General features: G+C 41.0%; 1 protein-coding gene across 1 annotated transcript in view; it reads right to left on the bottom strand.

Annotated features, from left to right (window-relative positions):
* Positions 1–21,367, bottom strand: part of CUL3 (cullin 3) — a 57,792-nt gene extending 36,425 nt beyond the window's left edge. Inside the window, exons 1-2 of the mRNA XM_032697497.1 lie at positions 21,234–21,367; positions 1,318–1,515 (exon numbers count right to left, since the gene is read on the bottom strand). Of these exons, the coding sequence (XP_032553388.1) occupies positions 1,318–1,515; positions 21,234–21,299 (264 nt within the window). The 5' untranslated portion in view covers positions 21,300–21,367. The remainder of the gene's footprint in view (positions 1–1,317; positions 1,516–21,233) is intronic.
* Positions 21,368–25,787: the final 4,420 nt, after the last annotated feature.

Raw genomic sequence — 25,787 nt, 5'->3', positions numbered from 1 at the left:
ATACAGATTGTAAACACAGGCATATTCAAGGCACAAAAAGTCTCAGATATTTGCCACATTTTATATGAATAGTACAGATTATGCATGCACAGATTATGAAAACAGAAGAGTTGAGAGTCACAGATGTGCTACAATTATAGAAAAGAGCCATAAATTATCCAGCCACTTCATACAGGACGTGTCCTCTCGTGCAACAGTAAAAAAGTCCATGTTAGAAGCAGTTTTAGACTATACTTGTTCAGAGCACACCTTTGAAACTAAGATTTTAGAAAGAAAATAACACATTTCTCATCCACAGCAGTAACTCCAGTTGGAATGTACAAAAAACTCCCAAGAATTCTGCATTATTTAGACATAAACCTCCCATCCATTCTCTGTAATTCAGCCATAAATAATCACCCAACACACATGATGGTGTACGACTTTGCTTTTCAGATGTTGTAAAAACAGCCAGTACATGGGGTCAGAGTGGACATGTGTCTTTCTTCAAAGATAGGCAGATATGGAGCAAGGCAGGCATCTCTCCAGACTTGGAATTCCAATTATCCCTAAATATTACACGGACTCCTAAAAAGTGAGTTTTAACTTCGTTCAATTACATACTTATTAAATCAATTCTAAACTTTTCTCTCAAAGACAGGAGAGGTGGTTCCATGGTTTAACCTGAGACCTAAAGAGTCCTTTTCTCTGACAATACATCTTCAGAAACAAGAAGTTTCTGCATGTCATTTTGACCACATTACCTGGTTTTTTGCAAGGGCTGAAATGATAGAATACAGACTGCTCAGGACTTTTGCTGTTGCTGAGCTGATGTTTTTGAACAGTGCCTACTGCCTCTTTAAATAGCATAATCCTACCACAACTCTCTCATTAACTTGTGAATTAGTTCATTAGCCCATAACAAACAGGTTCTTACCCTGGTATTTATTTTGTTCCACAGATGAAAAAACTGACTCGAAAACAACCCAAAATTTGGCCTAAGAAAATCACAAAATGCCACCAAAAAGGCCACAAACCTTTAAAAAAAAAAAGATCCCCAGCTCTCAACAGTTATTCTTCAACAAAAGTTGCTTCCTGTTATACACTTTCACACACTTTCTATTGTCTGTCCTCCATTAGTAACTTACAAAAAACAGTACCTGGAACATGAAGTCATTTGAGCTGGATGTTAGCTCTGTGCTACTGTTTCTGAGAGAAGCTACACAATTGCAACACAAGGCAACATTATAAGTTAGATTTTTTTTTTTTGTCCTTTAAATAACTGTTCAGAATTCTTTCCTATAAGATACTTCCATTGTAATTAATAAAACGACAAACCTTGTTTATTAGATGCTCAGTGACCACTTCTCTTAGTCCAGTGTAGAGTTTTTCACCATGTTTATGTAACACCATTGTATATGCATTCCTATACAGCTCCTCAAAACTGAGACCGCTATTGTTCTTACGCTGGATCTCTTGGATTGCATTTTTCAGAAGATCCCAAATGCTGTTCACATATTTCTCATCCATAGTCATCTGTAAAAATAAAACAACATGTTATTGTTTAGAATCAAAAAAGAATATAGATAATAGAAGGTTAATTGTTCTGCCACATCTTGTTGATTTTATTATCACAAGCTTTCTCAAACTTTATTGAAATAGTGTTTATGAAACTAGCAAGGATTTAAAGAAATAGTTACGGAAATTGTAATTTGTTAAAGTTTTTCCTAAAGCTTTTTCCTTTCAGAGCTGAAAATCCACAGAACCCAACTCCAGAGCCTTTTTAGGTAGAAAGGCAGGTATTCATGGCCATGAGCTTCTTCCCTACTCTTCCTCCCCAGTGCTAACAATGATGGATGGTTAACTCTCATCCCATATTACACGTTACTTGGTGCCTCCTAAATTGTACTGCAACACTAATCTGCTTCACCAGACCCCAAATCAACCTGTATGATAACAGATAATGTCTGACACAGAGTTAGCAAACTTAGTCATCTGCTTGATCCCACTAGGTGCTTCAAAATATGTCAGATAAAACAGTATCTGGGATTGCAAGTAAGTGTAGCAAAAAATTATCAGATGTCAGGATTGCTCAAAGTTTGTGAGTCAGTTTGGTTTAGTTTATATGAAAACAGGAACTGAGTTAGCATTTTACACCTAAAGAAAAAGGATGAAGAGTGAAGAGAAAAAAGCTGCTATTCCCACAGTTACTGTGGAAAAAGAAAATATCCCACACACCAATCTACCAATATCCCAGATATCAGTCTACCAATAACGTCAAAGTAGCCTTTAAATAAGAGCTAAAGTAGTGAAAGAGTAAAGAATAATGGTATGACATTACAGAGGAAAATCATGACCAGCTGAAGTCTACCTCTCCTTCCCCTTCCACCCAAGAACCATTAACAGAAGAAAAATATGGAAAACTAGATTTGACTGCATTTGTAATCAAACACAATTATTAGCAGAACTTTTTCATAACAAGTACATTTTTACATGTATTTTCAAGCTATCATATCAACTTCTCTAGGCATTACAAATAAAAGTACTGCTCATAATAAAGAGAAGCCATTCTTTGCTTTGGGAGGGAATGGGCTGCTGAACAAAATCAAAACAAGACACAACACACAATCTTGCATCCTGCTTGTCTTCTGGAGTTTTGGTTAAATACAAAGATTTTTATGATAAAAATAATCCTATCACTACTTTTCCCACTTCTCTGATACCAGATCCACTAGACTACTCAACTCTATGTACCAAAAACTTGAGATATGGTGTTAGATATCCAAAAATTCTTAGCTCCCCATCTCCCAAAAGTAAAGCCTCAAAGTAGCAGAGGAATGGCGGATGGAACGTCATGTGTCCCTCCACACTTTTTGCCTATTCTGCTATGTGTAATACTGAAAGGTCAGTAATTCTGTTTTTAATTTGCATTTGCTACATTGGTGCCTCTTCAGGGAAATTATTTTCTAAAGCCTTCCTGAACCAGCAATTTTACAAGTACTGATAATGAAGGCAAGCATTTAGATTTGCAGACAGCAATCCAAGTAAAAGCTTTTCAGCCTTCTTTTCAAAAAAATGAGGTTTTGTTTTCAAACAAAGCATAGACTCAAACCAACACCTCCCAATGTCCTTTCCTCCCCTTGCTAATCAAGAATCTCCAAGTCAACACGACCTTTTTATCTCAACTGCAATTTAACTGCACACTGTATTTTAGAAAAGGTGTGATCTGTATAAATCCAGCAAAGCACCAGGTGCTCCTTCACAGAGGTGTCACAGCACTGCTGCTCCTGGGCTGGTCACAGTGAACACCTCTGTGTGTTACAGATAAAGCAGCACTTTGGATAACTCAGATCTGTTCAGGAAAAAACTAAAAGTGAACTGTTTAATTCTTCTACTTTTAATCCAAATGCTATAAAAACAAAGGAAAGACTGTAATGTTATTTGCTCCAAACTCACTGAATACAAACATGGACATCGAGCTTTCTGCCACTTAACAATTGACACACCACAAGCTGCTCTGCTCTGGAAGTACAGGAAAGGTCCATAAAAGGTAATTTTAAGGAGTACACACCTCCATGGGATACATATACAGAAATATTTGAAAAAGTATTATAAACTTATTACCTTTCAGGATTAAGAATGAAGGACTCTGCTTTTCAGTGCAGCTTCCTATTCTGCTGATGACTTAGATTAACATCTGTGAGGTTTTATGGGAACAGGTTTGCTCAAGTTCTAGGATATCAAGTTAGAAGAGCAGTGTCTTCCAAAAAAGCTCTAGCACAGCTGGTTTGTTTGCAGCAGTGTTTTCTAACAAAGCAAAGACTCCTAACACTTTAAATAATTCCATTCTATTTGGCAGTAAGTCACTGCAGTAAAGTTTGAGCAAAAATGTATTATTTCCTCTCCACCGCTGAAAAATTGTGTACCATTTGAACAGAAGAGGTCTTCCTGTATTCTCAAAGGCACGTAAGATTTGCAATGGTTAAATCTACCCCTGGATTATTTAACTCACAGGTTCATCTCTTTTCATCCCCTTTTTCTTAAGTCAGGCTTGTATGCAGACTTAAAATCCAAACAACTAACCAATAAATACGTTTTTGACACTACTCGAACACTTCGCCATTTTTCAAAATTCTGTACAAAAGCATCTCTGAAAACACTATTAGAGAGCTGTGACTCAACAGGGAAAATTTATGCAACTCTCTGGATCCCTACTCTATGAGTGATAGACTTCCACAAATATGAATACAGAATTAGAGCCCTGCTGTTTTTCCATGTTCATTCCCAGATTTCTTTTAATGGTTATATTTTAAAAGTGAACTCGACATTTTTAATACAGTTGCCTTGCTCGTGTCACGTATTGTTGCAGATTTAGCAGAACCCAGATTGCTGCTTCTGCTGGTGCTTTGAAAAAAAACCCAAAAAACCAAAACAAAACACACAGGTCTGGAAAGACTTTCAGAAGCAAAATCCCATTAACTTCAGTAGCGTCTACACCCAGATTCACTAAGATAGTAAGAAGCCAGTGTCCAAATAGAGGAAATGTGTTAATGTACTCCTGCTTATCTGAACATTACCTTTCTTGGGGAATGGGAGAGAGACCAAGTCTGTTATTGGCAGGAGAGAGAGCTGTTTATAAGAAGCCACTAGTTGGAAAACTTCCACAAACCGCTGCCCAAATGCTAATGATTCAAAGATGCAACTCGAACACAAACATCTGAACTCAGAGCACAGCACAAGGACATCTTGAGGAAATTAGACTAAAATGTCAGTGTACATGAAAGTGCAATCATCTCACCAAAAAAAAAAAAAAAGTCTGCAAAGGACTCAAAAGGTCCTTTATTCCACAATGCAGGATCAGATACTCTCAAGCCCCTTCCTTTAACAGTGTTTGTCTACCACATTAAAAATTACCAAGACCAAATAAACAATCACTGCCAGCAATCTATTGCCATTATCACCCGAAAAGCAGGTAAAGCTGGTGACAGTCCTGAATAGACTTCTCAGTGTCTCCCTCCCAGAAGCTGACACTACAGGCACCTGTTTGAGTAACTTACTGGCATCAATCACAACAGAACAGCTCAATTCTAGGAGTTTTCTGATTAACATACAACTTCATACAAAATATTATCACCCTCCTTCTAGTCATGTAGGTCAAAGGGAAGTGCAACATCCTGTCTCTAGGGAGCAGGAACAACTCCATGTGTTAAGACCTGCTGAGGTCAACTGGTTGGAAAGCAGATTTGTCAGAAAAGAACCCAGAGCACTTGACAGACATCAAATTGAAGATGAACTAATGGGCCTCTGAGGCAAAGAAGATTAATGGTATTGTGGGCTGCATTTGGAGGAGTGTTGCCAGGAGGTCAAGGGCTCTGTGCAGCACTGGAGAGACACATGTAGAGTAGTGTGTCCAGTTCAAGGTTCCCCAGGTACAAGAGAGACATGAACATACTGGAGAGAGTCCAGTGAAGGGCCACTGACCACTGTCTGGAGCACCTCTCATATGAGGAAAGGCTGAGAAAGACAGCCTAGAGAAACCCTGCAGGGATCAAATCAGTGCATACAAAAGCCAGTGGGAGGGTGTACGGAAGAGGGAGGGAACCAGCCTCTTTGCAGAGGTGCCCTGTGACAGGACTAGATACAACAGGTACAAACTGAAACACAGGAGATTCCCCCTGAACATCAGGAAAACTTTATTGTGAGGGTGACCAAGCACTGGTACAGAGTCCAGAGAGGCTGTGGAGTCTCCATCCTTGGACATGGATTCAAAAGCCATCTGGATACAGTCCTGAGCAACCAGCTCTAGGTGACCCTGCTTAAGCAGTGGGGCTGGACAAAGCGACGTCCTGAAGTGGCTTCCAACCTCAATCCCCGTGTGATCTGGTGATACACACTAAAGCTGTACACTGAGGAAGCCAGAAAACCAGGGCTCCTTGAGTAAATGTGACCTTTTAAAACTGCCAGTACCAGTCTTCCAAAGGAAATGCATTGAGGGATAACAAAGGTGAGCAACTTGTGGTCCCCAGTGGAACCAGGCATTTGTTCCCTGGCTTATACCAACTGCAGTCAAAGAACAACACTAAAACTCTCAGACTCACAAAAATCCAACAGATCTACTGCTGGAAATTCTTTGCATGGAAATAAATGCTTTGGGGTGTAATTTCCATTCTGTACACTTTAACTTTTACAACAGTTCCATTTGGATGCAACTTCATTTCATATTCTTGTCAGTTGATCGTTTCACCCTTAACACTACAGAGCTTGCTCCTCTTACTTATATAACCATGCTCCAAGTGCTGTGAACTGCAAGGAAGAGTTACAGGGGTAAACTGTTAAGAGCCTGCTGATTCCAGAAGGTTTACACCAACTTACTTTTACTGAAAGTAGCTATTTAGTCTTCTTACCAAGAGGTGGTTAAGAAAGAAGTGAGGAAGAGGTAAATAGATGTCCCACAGAATCTCTGTAGGAGTATCCACAGGTTTACCCATCAGCAGAAACAGGAGACACACGAACTAGTACTCTCAAGACTAGTGACCACAGACAGCTTCTTATCCTTCTTGAAAAAAAAATTTCTAGACAAGTTCTGTGAAGTTCCCACAAAGATCTCAGACCAGATAGGCCACTGTTAATTCTCAGAGGTTCTAAACAGACTGTCAACACACTTGCAGGACATTTTTACTTTCAAAAAAGTCACAAACACCACTACTCACTTTTTCTACAGAGTAGCTGCAGTGTTTATCACCATTCTACAAAATACAAGGTGAAACATGTCGATCTGAAAGGGATTACTTTTACAGAACAAAGTTTCTCAAAGTTTTCAAAAAACGCAATCATCTGCCTCATTCCTTTCCATGACATCATTTACAGGTCCAACACCACAGAGCACTGGAATGAGAACCAACAGAAATTACAGAATGTAGGTGTTTACCCTCTCTACCTTGGAAGGAAGTGAGTAGATACCAACAATTATAGTTAGTCAGCAGTGCTGGGAGTAAACATTTGCACCTAATAATTGCAGCCTATTCTCAATCCCCCTGTTCCCATCCCTCAGCAGACAAAATGAGGGGGGGTCTGATTGTCATCTAAAGCTGCCACCACGGGGTCCTGACCCACAGTCCAAGAGGCAAGGAAGACTCCCACCAATGGTCTTCAATTCCACTGCAAGAGGGGGCATTCATCAAGCTGGTATTAAATAGTCTGTTACACAGTAACTCAGCATCCTTAGCCCGTATCCTTCATTCGGAATGAAATTTGGCTGAGGTTATCCAGAAAAGGGCAAGAGCAGCCTATTTCCTGCCTCAGAATCTAATCACTACTTGAATTTTTATAAACCCTTTGAATATTGTTAATTTAAAAGACAAGAATTTACAGTGACAGAGATATATTGTCTAGCGTTTGCTCCAAGAATATCTCTGAAAAATGGCACATTAAGATATGGAACTACATATTCTTCAAGTACAGGGCAGATAAAATGTACTTCTATTAATGACAAATGAAGAGCTCAATATTAAGACTTTTCTGAAGTTTTCATCACTGTGTAAAAACGAGCATATCTGGAAGATGTTGGCTCACAATCTCTTGCTCTCACATTGGCTACATACACTTTCTCACAAATAAAAACAACCCATCTCTGAACAACTAAAAACATCAGGCACAAAGTTCCTCAGTAGTCTTGTCTGAACAGGTTGACTGTTACACACCAAAACATGACTGGAAGCTAAGAGAAGGAGCATGAAGAAAGTAAGGGTCACACTGTCTCACTGCTGTTCTCCTGCATCTGGGCTATTACTTCACTCTGGACATCTGTCGAAAGAGTCACAGGGAAGTCAGAGAAATGTGCTACCAAAACTAGCCCTAATAAGTAGGCTTTGCTCCTAGGTGACCTTCAGCAGCAATTGAAGATGACAATACAGTGTTATCCACGTCTCCTAAGGAGTGTCAGGAAATGCCTGTTACACTATTACAGTCCCTCAGAGGGTGTGGGTGGTGGTGGTGGATCTATGCCTATAGATTCCCCTGACACCTGCCAGTTATCTACAAGATTAAATATTGACACCATTTTTAGGATCTGTGTTTTCTTCTTCACTCATCCCTTGATATTCAAGCCTTACCCTTGTTTGGGTAGGCAAACACTACACTAAACTTCTCCAAATTCCTCCTGCAAGGAATACTCATGGCACCGTGTTCCTTCCAGGCTCAGAAGGTGAGCTGAGCAACCAGTGCTGAGAGTAATCCCCTAAAGGCCAAAGGAAGAATCAAGTTCAGTCTCACCCTCAAAGAGGCTCCAGCCTCTGCAGAGAGGGCTCCATGACAATACTCTACCACTAACAGAAATACAGGAACTCTAATATCCAATTCTCTTTCCCAGGCTTTACTCAGCAGAAGCAAGCAGAACATGCAATTAAATCAAAAAGGAATTCTGTCAACTGAAACATCCAAGAGCTGTAGGATTTTAGGTAAAACACACTCTTTATCCACTTTGCTTGAATGGGCTCTGCAGCACTGAAAAGCTACTGGGTCAGCATGGGGTGGATGGGTTAAGTGAACTAAAAAGTGATTGCTCCTTGAAAGAAGGAGTTGTACCTCCTGCACAAGCATTCAGAGGTTTGGTTTACCTCCACGGCATTGTCTCAGAGCACGCTGGTCTCATCACAAAACAAGTGCTGCTTTGGGTGGAAGCTTGAAGAGGAATGGAATTGGTTGGTTGGTTTTAAGCTTTATAGCAAACTGTAATATGCTCCAAGAACTTCCTTTTTCAAGTAAACTTAAAAGCCAGAAAAAAAAGATTTGTTCCTCCTCTCAAAAGGTTACACTTGTCTGCATTATAGGTAGGCCTGACAGGAGTTTCACTACACAACAGCAATTTAACAGCCTATACAAAAAGTTTAAAACAAGTCTTTAATAGAAAATGTCATACTGCAGCAATAGTTTTGACATGTTTAGGCAACTGAACAAATTTAAGGATCAGATATTAATGTATCTTTTCTATTTCAGGAACCAATTCACAAGAATGGTCCTGAACTCATCTCGAACTGTCAACATACCTCTCTTACTCTAGGTTTCAACTTCTATTTAATACAGTTCCTTTGCTTTTCCCAAATGCCCCTCCTCAACTTCAGTCTTGCAAATATGTGGAACATAATATGCTAAAAGGGAAAAAATGAGAAAAACAACTCCTCCCAAACACCTGCTTCATCTGAACTATGACTATGAACTATGTAAGTCTGAGCAGCCATCTCTTTCAGATAAACAAGGCAAAAGATAACCTAAAGGTTTTTGTTACATTTCTTTAAAAAACAAAAACAGAGACAGTCTGAAGAAGCAAACAAATAAATATAAAGGTACACAGTGGTGATTCTGTGAACATAAACAACTTTCCTGTTACAGACCTTCGCACAGTTCCCCAACACTAATACTAAGTGTTTGTGACTACTAATGAGGAACTACAAACTCAGTTACACTCTCCAAAAATCAACTTACAGGTTCAATTTGCAACTTATGACGCTCAATTTACAAAATGCACCTTCAGTCACTCTCACTGATATAAAGAACTCTCAATAATACAGACAAAAGCAGAATATTACTTGTCTGAGTGGGTCAATGAAAAATGAATGCTAGCTCATCAATCTCATTTTTCATCCAGTTTGTATATGGACTCACAAAATCTTTAAGTTTCTGTATAAAAACTGTATCAGCTAGTTAAATAACAACATGGAATATTCAGTCAGTAAACAACTGCTTCTACAATCACTTATACAAAGCTTAATAGTCTTTTACACACTCATCTGTCTTACTAATTATTTTCCACAGGACCTAAGTGCCTTGAAATACACCTATGCTTTAGTCAGCAAGGACTGATGGATGTTGTCTTCCAACAGGGCTGGATACTGAGGAAAAGCAAAGAAAACATACCAAAACTAACTTCTTCTCAACAAACTTTCTAAGGTGCTACTAATTACACTAGAGACTTCATTCTACTGTTGCAAGCTTTGCCCAAAGAGGATAGCAAAATAGTATTTAATAAAATGCAGAAATCCAAATTTTTAAATTACCTCTTTTTCCCCAGCATCTGCGGACAAACCTCAATGCCTTTCCAAATATCAGAAGACATGAGGTGTAAAATTAGCAAATCTCCCCCTGCCATCATGCAAGCTTCTCCCCATTCTGACATTACAGTATGAAAGTTGTTTTTAAAAAAGTTGTATTTAACAGATCACAATTAACTGGTTTTGTTCAAGCTTCTAGAAGAACTGAACTGGTAAGAGGTTAAATATAGGAAGTTCTAGTTCAAAAGATAGTTGTCACTGCCATAGAATGGAAGTGCTTATACAGCCAAAATAGCAACATTGCCTGTATTATTAACCAAGGTTCTTTTAAAAACATTCAATGACATTTCCACAGTGCTCATTACTATGGCATCTGAAAATGGAGGAGGATTATAAAGCACCCATAATGAAACTACTTATTTCCTGAGAACACTTCAAACTAACAATAGTAAAGAAGAACTGTCTATACTGCTGAAACCTCTCTTACTTACTTGGAATAGAATCATAGAATCATAGAATCAGACGGGTTGGAAAGGACCTCTGAGATCATCAAGTCCAACCCTTGATCCACTACCACCACAGTTGCTAGACCATGGCACTAAGTGCCACGTCCAGCCTCATCTTAAAAACCTCCAGGGACGGAGAATCCACCACTTCCCTGGGCAGCCCATTCCAATGGCTGATCACCCTCTCTGTAAAGAATTTCTTTCTAATGTCTAACCTAAACCTCCCCATGCGCAGCTGAAGACCGTGCCCTCTTGTCCTACTGCTGATTGCCTGGGAGAAGAGACCAACCCCCACCTGCCTACAACCTCCTCTCAGGGAGTTGTAGAGAGCGATGAGGTCTCCCCTGAGCCTCCTCTTCTCAAGGCTAAACAACCCCAGTTCCCTCAGCCTCTCCTCACAGCACTTGTGTTCAAGTCCCTTCACCAGCCTCGTTGCCCTTCTCTGCACCTGCTCCAGCACCTCAACATCTTTCCTGAACTGAGGGGCCCAGAACTGGACACAGCACTCCAGGTGAGGCCTCACCAGCGCTGAGTACAGGGGCAGAATCACTTCCCTGGTCCTGCTGGCCACACTGTTCCTGATACAGGCCAGGATGCCATTGGCCTTCTTGGCCACCTGGGCACACTGCTGGCTCTTGTTCAGCCTCCTGTCAATCAGCACTGTCAGGTCCCTCTCTGTCTGGCTGCTCTCCAGCCACTCTGTCCCCAGCCTGTAGCGCTGCAGGGGGTTGTTGTGGCCAAAGTGCAGGACCCGGCACTTGGCCTTGTTGAACCTCACCCCGTTGGAATCAGCCCATCTCTCCAGCTTGTCCAGGTCCCTCTGCAGAGCCCTCCTGCCTTCCAGCAGGTCGACACTCCCTCCCAACTTGGTGTCGTCTGCAAATTTGGTAATGATGGGACTCAATGCCCTCATCTAAATCATCGATAAAGATATTAAACAGAACTGGGCCCAACACTGATCCCTGGGGGACACCACTGGTGACCGGCCACCAGCTGGATGCAGCCCCGTTCACCACCACTCTCTGGGCCCGGCCATCAGCCAGTTCCTGACCCAGCACAGAGTGCCCCTGTCCAAGCCATGGGCTGCCAGTTTTTTCAGGAGTATATTATGGGAGACAGTGTCAAAGGCTTTGCTGAAGTCCAGATAGACCACATCCACAGCCTTCCCCTCATCCACCAGGTGGGTCACCTGGTCACAGAAGGAGATCAGGTTGGTCAGACAGGACCTGCCCTTCCTAAACCCGTGCTGGCTGGGTCTGATCCCTTGTCCATCCTGTAGGTGCTGTGTGATTGCACCCAGGATGATCTGCTCCATTACCTTGCCAGGTAATGCTCCATTACCTTGCCAGGAAACTGTTAGAGCTGAGGTCTAGATCTAAGTTTACAGTTCACAAAGTCTGATCTTTCATGTTTAGCTTTGCAAATTAACAAAGTCATTTTCAGACTTGAAGTTAGTTCTTGGTTTATTTCAGTATATGTACTGAACACTTACGGTGCAAATAACATGTGTGGGGGAAAAAAAGAGTGTATCAGGCCAGGATTGCTTAACTCAAGAAAAGCCTATTCTGAGCGATACAGAGGAATAAATACAAGGATTTTACACCAAAAATCTGCCAACTCCCTCTCTCCTGCCCAAAAAGAATAAAAATTAGTATCAATATTTTGAAGACTAATGAGAAGTTCAGAGTCCTCTTGATTCACTTAAGAAGTAGTAATCCTAAATCAACTTTCCTCAAATTAAAGCAATGGGACAAAAAACAAAACAAAACAAAAAAAAACACCAAAAAAGGCTAAGGTAACAGCAGGAAATATGTTCCTGAAAGTAATACCATAGTTTTGTTTCTATCCTAAACAAAGTTGGTATTAAAAGAAAATATTTGAACCTAATTAGAAAAGCAGAATATGGAACAAAGAAAAGCTGAATTTCTGGGAGTGAATCGCTCCTCCCATATATCAGTAGGATCCTGGAGGTTTAGAAGGCATGGGGAGGGACAGGTAGTTCTGCACTCAAACAGATCAGCTGTTTGTCTGTGGCTGTCAAACAGGCTCTTATCAAAGGTGAAATGACAGACAGTGGAAACAGTGACACAAAATTTTATAAATTACTCGGCATACCTTTCCCCTTTTACAAACAGAGCCAAATCCTAAACATTTCATTCAAGTAATTTAGCATTCCACTGCAATAAAAGCTTGTAACAGCCAAGGACATGCTTTTCAAAATCTGAGGACTATGTGACTACAAGCAAACTACCACAGAGTACATTCAACTGCAAATTTCCTCAAAGCAGCTTACTCGGGATCACGGGCCATGTGCGGCTCTTACGCTGCAGGAAGAAGGTGGCTCAGTCCTCTTCCACTGGAACTACTTCCAATTTACTAAAGACTGAAAGCAGAAAGGGAAGTTGTTTGCTTATCTATAACCTAACAAGATTTACTAGCTGAAAATTGCTGAAAATCTCAAATTTCAACGGGATTTAAGTCCCTGGCTCTCTTAATTTCCTTTTACAACAGTGTGGGACTTCAGCATTCCGGGCGATGTGCAGCAGGTTGTCTCGAAACTGCCATAACTGACAATGGGTCACTGTCAACAGAAGCAGCATCATTACACCCCAGACAACTACTCATATCATTCCAAACTCTAAACCAATAGAAATATTTATTTTTGTTGTTGTTTCTGGTTTTGGTTTTTTTTTTTAGCCCAGTCAAAACAGATGGAAACTTTGATTCAGTATGTGATCATATGTCTATTAGTTTTAAGCCCATCACCCAATGAACACTACAAAGCAAAATCAAAAAGCCTTAATTTTATAAGAAAAAAATTAATGAATTTTTTATAGCAAATCTTTTTTATTGATGACTTGTACAATATTAACATTAGAATAACCTTAAAGAACGAGAGAGATGCTGCATGTCTCAATCCCAGCTAAGAACTGCCAGAGTGCTGCTCTGCACATCCATGCCTTCTGTGGATGGCACAAAGTCTCCTCAGGGGTATCATCTCTCCAAGTGAAAAAATCCATTAGTTCATTAACTTTCCAGTCCTGATGACCTGAATTCAGAAAGCTTCCCTGAACCACAAATGGCCCATTCCTTGCTTACCCAACACTCCCTGCAAATCCCACAAGAATTATTTCTGGGTTTTTTTCAATTACCTACAAGTAGCTCGGTATTTTACAATTGTTTAAAAATCAACACTATTTAAAGAGGAAATCAGTGAAATACACACCAACTTATACAGACTGTAAACACATTTCCTGTAGTCATTTCAAAACAAGGAACACAATGAATGACTTGAGGGGGATGAAGGAGGAAAGGGGGATGGTGGGGCTGAAGGACCTTCAGAGGCTTTGGGGGATTTGTGACAACTCCTCCTCCATAAAAACAACAGCATAACAAATTGAGAACTTGCACAGGAATAGAAAAATAAAATTTTATGGTAGTCAGAGGCCAACAGAGGATAATTTTTTTCCCCTTCAGCTTACTTCAGTGAGGGGAAGGAAGATACACTTAATAAATCACTTACAGATTTACAGATAATCAATATCTCTGCATTCTGACAATAACCTCTCTCTGGGGGATTTTTGCATCACAGTGAAAACACCATGACTGGATGCACAGATCAGCAGTGCCTGGAACACTAACACTGAAATGACTGCAATAGAAAAAAATCAGAGCTACATAGGAAATTAAAGCCATGTATATAATATAAAAAAACAAAAAGAAAAGTCCACTCAGATGCTACCAACACTTTAAAAACAAAAGTAGTGTAAAAGTAAAAAGTACTTATTTCAATAAAGATTCCTCACATACAAAATGTAAGACACACAATCTATACTCACACTACACAGTCTAAGAAATTAACATATGAATTTTGTATTGTGTAATTTTGCCCAATTTCATATCACTCACATGTATAATTATTGTCTTCATTTATGTTTTTTACCATTACGATTAAACAAAAATTGGCATTTCCACAAATGCATCTCATCCATAACCATAAACAAATAAAGTAAGTTATTTGTGCACATTTTGCATAGTATTATACCTTATTTAAACTCCACACAAAGCAGTTTCAGCCCTCAAACACTAATTTTACACACAGCTAATTAAAGAATTTAGGCCACTCCACTGCAAACACCATCCAAATGTAAGTGTTTATTACAGTTTTGTCCTCCTTGCTGTACTCAGGTGCTAAATGCACTTTTTTTCTTCCCTAAAACATTAAAAATGTCAATATGGGGGTTCTTTTGTTAAGTCATCTAACAGTATTTACTTATGCTGAGATGCCAGTACTTGCACCTTTACAAAGGAGACATTAGTGATTTAAAAATTCTGCTAGCTTTAACTGACCTTCAGAAAAACATAATAACCCTGTGATTAAAAGCACAGTTTGGCCATGGTGTAGTTTTCTACTGCACCACTCTCCTACTCTACGTTTCCACAAAACCTGACTCAGGCTGAAAAACACGAGCTTGCTTCTCTAGAGCTGTTCTTCCGCTAGTGCAGCTACTAGAAATCAGAGATAAGATCCAGTGACCATATGCACAAGGTCAAGAACCTATTTTAGACTGTAACACAACCACTGTGAGTTTTATGAATGGACTCAATCAAACTATCTTAAGAAAAATCTGTCCCAGTCTATCAGAAAATGTTTTCACCACATACAGAGAGACTATCTGACACTGCACATCAGTCATGGTGATGAAAGTCTAAAAGCACCTGCACTAAGACTACCTGCCCTACAGATCAAAGCCAAAGGCTTTACAATACCTGTTGGAAATTTTGAACAATGGGGTCACTTATGCTGTGTATACCTGCCCAGAACGGATTAAAGGAAAAATTAATAAAAATAGGCTTTTTTCTATACAAGTTATTACATATAACATATAACTATTCATGTAGAATATTGAAAATTCTTTATCAGTTTTAGAGCAACTCTCAAAGTTCTTTTACCTACCACTACCAGGGAAAAACAGTAATTCCTGTTTAATAATGCATTACTATACAACACAAGAGTGAAGGGATGGAGATGCCTAACAAAACCACTGGAAAAAGCTCAGACTGAATTAGCCAGCATCAAAATCTCAATAGAACACTACTGGCATTAGCTTTATACTCCTGCACAAAAATCAAGCAAATTTCAAATAAAGGCAAGATCCATAAATGGCAGTACTCCCTCCACTACCACACAGAGGCACTTGCAAAAAACTCTAGACCAATGGGAACACTAATTGCTCAGAACTTCAGACCCAGTCAACGTGGAAAACCAAGAAAAATTGCAACTGAAACCTGAACATCTACAGAACTCAGGGATTCTGAGATTAGGTTAGACAAAAACTAAAAGATAATATGCACAGTGTTACAAAAAACCCAACCAAACAAAAACCTAGCTACAACTACTCAAAGAATAGTTGGAATTAGTGCTATCCCCTCTTAAAAATTGTAAATGTATTATTAGGACATTCAGGCTGCTCACCACATTTCATTAAAGAAAAAGAAATCTGTGAAAACTGGAAGGACTTAAGATTAACCGTCCAGAAAACAGCAAGTATTTCTACACTTTTCTTAATTTGCACCAAAACAACACTTTCTTCCTTTGAATAAGAAAAACAGTGTTTCAGTTTTTTGGTTTGTTTTATTTCTAGGGTTCAAGCCTACTAAAATTTTAGTCGTGAATATTAACTTATTATTACTGTGAACACTACATGAATTAGTTAATAGCTAACATGTTCTTAGAAATATATTTGAGAATACAAAGCCATCAAGATTCACAAGCCAACCATGTAAAACATGGAGTTAACTAAGTGATCTTGCAGAACCTGGTGGGTTCATATTATTTTATTCAGAGCTGAAAAAGCTTGCAGTAAACCACCCCCTAATTCCACCCTTGTCCCACCCTCCATGCCTCTCCATTCCCTCACCAACACAGCATGAATGCTCTAGGGGTTATAAGCCAAAGCAGAAATACACGTACCGCTTACATAACTGGAATGCTTAAAAATTTAACCACAGTTCACTGTTTTTTTTTATGATCTATCTGCTCTAAGACGCTCAAGATGGACAAAATTTACATCAACTTCCGGAACTGACAGATCTGCACATTACAGGTTGAAGCATAAATTTAACAAAGCTCATCTTCAACTTGCATCACCAATTCCCCAAGACTCAAAACAAACCACAGCAGCAGCCGGCGCTCCCTGAGAAGAAAAAAAGCCTTCTGCCTACACAAAGCCTAGAACAAGTGGCTGTTAGATCCCAGGAGAAAGGAACACTGGCAATGAAAACATGAGTCTTAATACTTCCTCATGGAAGAGCTGGAGTTATTTACTTCTAAGTTTACATAACTTTCTTGGAGGAAGAACATGAATTGATAAACGGAATTGAAGGAAAGGGAAGGCTGTCTGTCTTTCTGCATAAGACTGAACAAAATGAGAATTTTCTTGGGCACAGCTATTTCAAATAAAATTAGTCAGTGAAGCTTTATATATATATATATATATTTAAAGACTCCTTCTATTGCAAGTGCATGTGTAGAATCTCCCCAAATGCTGTCCAGAATTCATTCTGTAACCATGTAGCACTGATGCACTGAAATAGTTCTGAGAACTGGCAAAACACCACTTTGTAGTAGTACTCCAGAGGGGAAAGACAGCTCTGCAGGAAGGCAAAATTATTGAAAGCAATCAAAAAACCCCCTCCAGCTATACTGATCAAACCCTACGTTGGGTCCTGCTGGTTTTCAGAAGGATCTGTCCAACCAATTTTATGGTGACACCTGTACAGAGAGAAGAATGAGTTCCTGCAAAAAAGTTCATTCAATGAAGCTTAATGTTACTTAAATTTTGAAAATGAATTCCCTAAATGCTTTCTGAATTCTCACATACTGTTTATTTCTGTAAGAAATGTGCATTTTTTTACTTTCTACTTTTCCATTAAAGCACATTTAAGGCTACTATCTTCCACTAGCTAACCAGTCACAGCAAAAGAGCTCAAACACACTTGGAGGAAACATAATTTATACATGTTAGATCTCTCTTACAGAAATCATATCTCTCCAAGTTTTAACTGCAGATCTAGCATTCTCTGGCAACACTTCTCACAGATCAAATATATCACCTTAAAATTAGATTTGCTGCAAGCTTGGTTGAGAGCTTTGGAGGTATTCCTCTAGGCAGTAGTAATGGGCTCACTGAGAGTTAAGCAGTGAGAGCCAATTTGAGACCCTGAGAGTACTTTAAACTAAACCAGGGAAGAAAACAACCCCCTACACTTCTCCAAAACAAGTTCAATTAATTCACATTTTGTAGGAATATCAAACCTGCATTTTGTATAATGCACATACTGTGTATTGAGTAGACTACTGCACTCTTCCAAATAATTATAAAAAACCCCAACTTACTAACTATAGTCAACTCACATCACAGACAATTACTCGACATTTCAGAAATTATTTTGTTATTTTTAGCATCTGTATTCATATCTGCTGCATGTTTACGAATCTGAAACAACAGGGTTTGAATATTGCTTAAGAAAAAGGAATGTACAGTCACTAAAAAGCCCTCTTACACTGTTCCATCTCCTGCTTTACCACCACCCTGAATGCTCTCTGGATAGACCTTAGCTATGGAACAGTACCAGAAGTGGTTATTGAAAGTAGCCCACTGGAAGTCTTCTATGGTGGTACATAAGGATACTTAAACTTAATCTCATGAGTTTGCTCTACTTAATATAAAGTAAACTTTCATAAAAATGTATTTCTATTACACTTCTCAAGTTTGAAATATGCTCAAGTCTGAAGTCTCAGAGAATGCATTCTCATTTGGATGACTGTCACTGCCTTTAAGTCATAATGAACAAGAGAACACAAGAGAGTTCTTTTAAGTAAGGTAGTTTATAAATTAGAAAAAATGCATTTTTTTTCCTATTACGAACAGAAAAACAGAAAACTGGTTTTCTCAACTACTTTTGATTACTGTACAACACAAGTCACTTCAGCAAAACAGTGCACATCATGTCACTGCCCTTGAGGTAAGAAAAGCACCGTCACAGCACATACCAGGAGCAAATATTAAGGGACACTTGGGATGGCAGATAATCTGTCACCAATTACCAGAAAAAATAAAGAAGAAATCTAGAATAAAACGAATTCCAAGGTATTAGGATCTCTAGGTAGAACACTCCTGGTTTTCCAATGTTTTGGTCAATTTCTACTTAATTTCTAGTAAGGTAGAAAAAGTGAACTTTAGTAATGTTTTGCAAAGTACTATTTCTCCTTTCCTTTAGTTACTATAAAATATAACAATAACAGAAGTATGAAAGATACTATAAAAATATAAAATATTAAAGAAAAAAAAACCTACGTGGAGGAAGTTACCTTAACATTGCTATGCTCCAGGAACATTAACTCTTCAATTTGGCTACTTGTAGCTTAATGTAATAGTAAGTAGCTACCTCCGGAGCATGCAAGCAGCAAACTAATCTAAAACAGGTACACCCCCTGAGGAAAGATGATCAATAAAAAGACAAATTGAAGCAGCCTACAAAGTCACCTCTGGAAGTACTCTTAATTCAGAACCAAAGCACAGAACTAGCAAATTTGGGATAAAAGAGTGAAGAAGCTGCTGTAGGAATAGTACATTTTCTAAATATAGACTCTACCCCCCACAAAAATGCACCTTGCTGATATGAATATATCTCTCCCTGCAGTCACTGGCACCATTCACAGGACCAAAGCTCTACAACCACTTAGGCCTCGCCAAAATTTGCAACAGGATCTTTACACGAACTAAAGCTACTGACTTCTGCAATTATGACAGGTAAACTGTTCCAAACCTCTCAACAAAGTACATGCTTCTTTTCTGTAAACACTTGATCAACACGTGCTTGTAGCAAATGTGGGTAGAGCCCTTCCCAAATCTTCCTTCACAAAGCTGAGCCATGATGATCAACAGCACTGTCAACAAACTGTCTTAGAGCAGAACATCTATTGGGCAGAGCACTTACCAAGTTGCTCTCAACAAATGTCACCAAACAGTTGTAGGCCTTGATGACTAGTTACTTACTGAATTATTTTAGGAAGGAAACTTTTTTTTTTTTTTAAAGTTTTAACCTAGATATTCTTTAAGCAACTGAAATGAAAGACAATGCTAGTAAAAACAGTTTCAGAAGAAAAAACCTGATTCCAGTGTTTAACTTTATGTAAGAACAGGGCTCCCTTAGAGCATTCTTCACCTTCCCAAAACGAATTTCATATGCTCACATACAAAAGTGGTGAAAAACACAAACCTAACTTTATCCCATTGCTAAGTCTGCCTTTGTTGGCTGACTCATAGCTACATATTCACAGTTGGAATACATGAATCTGTTTATCAAATTAAAAGACTGATATCTTTTGGTGCAGTTTGTTATAAAACATACACATTGGGTTTGCTATGGTTTATTTTGCTTGCTAGTAAAACCCTGGTTACATTGCAGCAAGTCTTTTTCTTTATTTCTATAAGCCAACATGTCTTAACAAAATTGACACTCTTGGAAAAGGCTATTTAAAGAAATTTAAGCGAAATCGGGAGATCAAAAACCTCTCATCAGCTAAAATTCCTAATTTCATAGCCCACTTTTTTCTTTTTAGTTTTCCCACTAAATGCAACTGTCAGTGATTAAAAGTAGAGGAAACAGTAAAACAGTGTAACTCAGATTGCTGTGATTAAGCTGGCTGCTGAGGATATAAAGAAATCTCTTAATTTCATCAGCAAGGGTTTTGATGAAGCAAATATATTGATATATTCCTTGCCAGTGAAGTGAGATAAACAGGTATGTCCAGTTCCTTTATAAAGGCAAGGCACATTAGTTCTACACCACTGCCTACCGGGATCAGACGTAGCACTGAGAAGTTAACACTAAACCTTAAAAGCCAGAGACTCGACTAAGTGTCTTCTTTATAACACACACTCCACTGAACACATACACACTTCCTGGCCATCCTCTGGCAGGCTGAAGCTTTTCTGTTTCTCTTGTTCTGCAACACCATTACTTGTGCTGTAGCTGTTACTCTGTTGTAAGCTTTAATTGAAACAACTGTCAAAACATAGCCAGCTACGGCACTTTAAATTAATAATCTGGTTCCTTCTCCTCTGTAGCTCAAAGGGAAGGCACGCTCTCGGCTCTGCCGAACCTGCAACGAAGTTACCTATGCCTACATGTTTATAGTAGCACCTTCCGAACCAGTTGGCACTGTGCCACCTAAATCTTATAATCATACGACTTATAGCCTCTTTTACGGAGCGGAAAGCGAAATAAATTTTCTCGAAAAGGAAACTCTGCAGAAGACATAAATAAATACTCCCCCCGCCCCCCTTCCCCCTTCCGGGGCTAACTAATTTTGTTGATGTAGGCGTATATAACCTTCGGCTCCTTCTTGGAGGCCTTTTCCTTGAAAACAAAGAAACCCAACCCCCCCCTCTCCCCAAGCCGTACGTGGATTTTCATAATTGATTTGTTTGATGAGGGGGGTGATAATCGCGGGGACCAGTTCCTCCCGCCTCCCACTGGAGGAGCTCCCCCGAGGGGCAGCTCCCGCGCCTCTCGCGGGGTGCCGCGGCCGCTGACAGCTCCCCCCGCCGCGCTCGCACCCGCACGGCCCCGCTGGCGGGGCGGCGGGGCCTGCGGAGGCCGCCCGCCGCGGCCCGGGGTGCCCGGTACTCACGGGGAAGGCTCGGATCCGCATCTTGGTGTCCTTCCGGCTGCCCGTCCCCTTGCTCAGGTTCGACATCTTCGGGCCCGGCGGCGCCTCCCGCGCGGGGCGGCAGCGCCGGGGGACTCGCGGCGGGGCGGCGGGCCCGGGCGCGGGGCCGGGGCTGCGGGAGGGAAAGGCCGCCGGCGACCTTCGGTGCGGGCGCGGCCCCCGGGGGTGCCGGGCCGGGCCGGGCGGGGGCGGCGGCGGCGCGGGCCCCTCGCTCCGCTGGCGGCGCTTCCCTTCAGCCTCCGCCGCGATGGCGGACAAACATCGCTCACTGCGCAGGGTCGGGCGCCCCCCCCGCTTCCCTTCGCTTCCTTCCCTTCTCTTCCTCTCCTTCCCTTCCCGTCCTTCCCTCCCCTCCCACCGCCCGGCGCGCTCGGATCCGGCCGCGGCGGGGCGGGGGCGGTGGGAGGGCCGGGGGCGGGGGGAGGCCTCCGCGCCGCTCTCGCGAGACTTCCGCCGCTCTCGCGAGACGCTCCCCCCCCCTTTCTCAGGCGGGCTGTCAGGGGCGGGAAGGGCGCCACTGATTGGCGGGAAGCGGCGCCGCGCGGGGAGGGGCGGGGCCGAGGGCGGCCCGGCCCGGGAGGGGCTGCGGGGATGGGGGTGCCCGGGACGGTCGTGAGGGGGGAGTGTCCCGCCCCGGCCGTGTCACGGAGCCGTGGCCTCGCAGAGTCACCCAGTCATAGAGACATCGAGGTTGCAACAGACCTTCGGGATCATCCAGTCCAGCCGTCCACACTGTAACAACCCCTAAGCCACTAAACCACGTGACCCAGCGCCAGATCCAGATGCCTCTTACAGAATAACAGAATCGATTACGTTGGAAAAGACCTCTGAGATCACCGAGTCCAACCTTTGGCCTAACACCACCTTATCCAGTAGACCAGGGCACTGAGAGCCACATCCAGTCTCTTCTTAAACACCTCCAGGGATGGTGACTCCACCACCTCCCTGGGCAAACTTTTCCAATGCCCGACCAATATCCCACTTGTCAGACTTGTGGCAGGTGTTTCATGAGGTTTAAAGTGCAAGTTTTGGCACTGACAGGGAAGCCTCAGATGGGCCTCGCAGCCGTAAACAGGACACAGCCCCAGGTGGGCAGCGCCTGCCCTGTGCCCGGCACCCGGCGGTAACCGGGCTGGGCACTGCTGGAAAGGGAACAGCGGACCCTTCCTGTTCCTTGCCCTTGGAAGTCTCCCGGTCCCTGTGAATCATGTCAGCGGCAGGCGGGTCCCGCCGCAGGGTGCCGTGTTGCAAGGCAGGTGTATGTATTGGTGCTCCGTGCTCACAGGGTGCCGTGTTGCAAGGCAGGTGTACTTATTGATGCTCCGTGTCTGTGTTGCAGTGCGTGCCTGAGAAATGACGGTGCCACCTGAGGCAACGCTTACATATGCCCAGAGTTAAATATAGGTCGTTCAGCAAAGGGCAGTTGCTTTAGAAGGGAAGAATGTTTAGAAAATGTCAGATTCTGCAAGTTAGGAGCGTGGCACCTCTGAAAGTTAGGCTGGTAGGCCAGAAAAAAATCTAGATCCCAGATGCCAGGGCACTGACTGAAAAGTTAGTGGGTTTTGAAAATGAAATCTGGGTCAAAACATGTCTTGCTCAAGATTCCCCAGAGGAAGTGTGTGGCATAGCCAGGAAGAGAATTTCTTTCCGGTGACTCTTAAACTGGACTCTGAATACCAGGGCATCGTGTGATGTACGTTTTTCATCCAGCTCCATGTACCTCCATCATTGCTGTTTTCCTTCAGGTGCCTGTACACCACACATGCCTTCAGGGAACAGATGCAACATACCTTCTCTGAGCTAGTTTCCCTTCTGTAACAGTAATGTCACCAGTTTTGTCTCTTTGAGTTTTTTTACAAACACTTCCCATTGGGACGATGTGTGTTCATAAATGACATATTTTTTAATCTCCTGATCAAAATTAGGCACATACGCCTAGAGTAGGTGTTATATAACAGCAACACAATAAACAATGATTGCAACATGACTATGCAATAGGAACCAGTCCTTTTCAAAATTACAGTATAGTCAAAATGCAGATGAAACAAAGATGAGATGAGAAGGGAAAGATCGCCGGTTGTTAATACAAAGAATATGGCTTACACATTGTCTCAATATAATTTCAGTCTCATTTCTCCTTCTAAGTACTTCCTTTGCCAAATGAAGACAACCTCTCATGCTAGTACTTTTTTTTCCACTCCATGACAGTTAAGATCAAGTCATTTGAAAAGGTTTAACTTTGACTCTTGCAAAACCAGTTTGCAGAACTAAAGTAGAAGTCAATCTGTACTGAAACACAGAGTTTTCATTTTGAAAATGTTACAAGAGTACTTTTCAACAAACTTAGTACTGTTTCAAAACCCAAAACTTTCCCCACAAACCATTTCTGAGGAACTGGCATTTCTTCTTTCAAGAAAGAAGAAAAAGAACAACTTTTACGGTACCCATTACTGCAGATTGCTCTAGATTAACTTCTCTAATTACTGCTTCTATGCTTTCTGATATTGGCCTTGTGCTTATGGCAGCCCTGGACCACCAGCCTCTTGCCTTCTGTTCATCTAGGTTGCTTTTAATGCACATTTCTATCTTAAAGTGGAGAAGTGCTGACTCACGCTCAGACACTGTTCAGTCCAGCACACTCAACAAAAAATAAAACTGTGCTCCTACCAAGTGATGTCAGTTCTCATGTCAAATAGCTTTATTTTACGTGTGAGCATATAGCTATCACCCACTAGCACAAGTACAATGACAGTTCTAACTTTATTACTTAAAGCAGAATTTGCAGTCTGAGGCTTCTTTTTGTGCAGCTTTGTGACTCAGTGGGTCACATCTGCTATCCACAGATTCCTCTGTAGCTCCTCCTTTCATGTCTGAGGTCTGTTCTGTGACTGTCCAAAGTGGAGACGATCACTATTTTTCTGGTGCAAATTTTCTATTTCCATACATAATATACAAAATGAGGTTTCACTAAAAATTAGGCTTTGAGCTTACGCAGAGAACTAATTTAGATGCTTGTTAAGTGCTTATAATGTTAATTCCAGGTGGGTCCAAGCCAGAAGGAAGGCAGGAAGGTGGAGGAGGACAGATTAGCATAAGAAGAGTTAGCCACCCTAGGGCTTAACTGGGTCATCCCAGCTATCTCCCATACATCTCATGCCCTTCTGGTAGTCCAGCCACAAGGTAACGGTTCTTGTGCACAGGAGTGGTCACCCTTGTTGGAAAGTTCATATCTGTGCATTGCAGCAGCCTTAAACCCACCCTGTACCAACCACAACAACATGCAGGGTTGTGAAGACCCCCAAAATAACTTGCACTGTGCAGAGAAGAGCTCAGCATTATCCAAAGCAGTTTGTTTTTATTTTTTCCTGAGGTCCTATCAGTCCTCTGATTTTAGATACTGATGATATCCCTAAATAACAGTGGACATTGCTCAGGTGCCTGCCAATCCACACAAAATACCTCCACCTGAATGACACATCACCATCTCTGCCAGCAGAAGAAGGATAGTGCTTTACATTGACATGTGTATCTTGAAGATTACAGCAAATCCTTAATTATGTAAACACTGGTTTTATAACCAGACTTATACCTTAATATAAAATCTTAACCACGTGAAAATATATAATCTTAATCATGTGAAGGGCGTCAGAAATTTTAGAAGAATGTAAAGTGCACATTACATTAGAATCAATCTAAATTTACATTTTTATAATCAGGCCCTTAAAAGCTTTAAGAACCTTTAAAAGAACATAGCTCTTGTTTAACTTTCAGAAAAATGTGCTCTATGTACCTAAAAGAATATAATTTCAAATGGTGACGTTTTGCTTGATAAGGCTTAATTGTGCTTCACCAAAGCCAGGAATCATGGGGGTTTTTTTAAAGTGACCATCCTTTCCAAGGAATCATACATACATATTCTCAGGCCTTTCTTACATATTTCCTCACCCCTGCAATCGTCAGTGATATTTGACCATTGAAATAGAAAAGCCTTAAAAAAAAGGTATTTCTATCACAGCAGGAAACAGACTGACCACATCCTGGTCTGCAGAGCACCTAAATGCCTGACTGCAAACACAGGGGTAAGCATTTCAGGGCTTGAACTCACTGTAAGCACTCCCCCCCCACCCCCCAAAAAAAAAAAAAAAAAAGAACTAAATAACCTTTGCTTATGTGGTGGGAAAACAGTGAGATCCTTCTCTATAAAGCCCAGAATTCGGGGGACAGGGAGGAGGGAGGGGCCTCCACTCTTTAATTTTTGCCTTTTTTTTTTTCTTTTTTTTTTTTCTTATGTGCCTGCATCACTTTGCATATGATGGTTGCTTTGAGATTTGCATGACTGATGTGTGACACAGTATGTATAAGACAGTTCCTTCCCTTTCCCATGTTACTAATTTGGGAGATTCAGTAAACAAACCATTCTTTTCATCACAATTCCTGCAATCTGAAGAGAAATATATATATATATATTTATATATATACACTTTTTTTTTTTTAACAACACAGAGATACACACCA

This window comes from Chiroxiphia lanceolata, chromosome 10 (genome assembly GCF_009829145.1).
Source record: "Chiroxiphia lanceolata isolate bChiLan1 chromosome 10, bChiLan1.pri, whole genome shotgun sequence".
In the NCBI taxonomy this organism is placed as follows: domain Eukaryota; kingdom Metazoa; phylum Chordata; class Aves; order Passeriformes; family Pipridae; genus Chiroxiphia; species Chiroxiphia lanceolata.
This window is presented reverse-complemented; position numbering and strand designations above follow the sequence as displayed.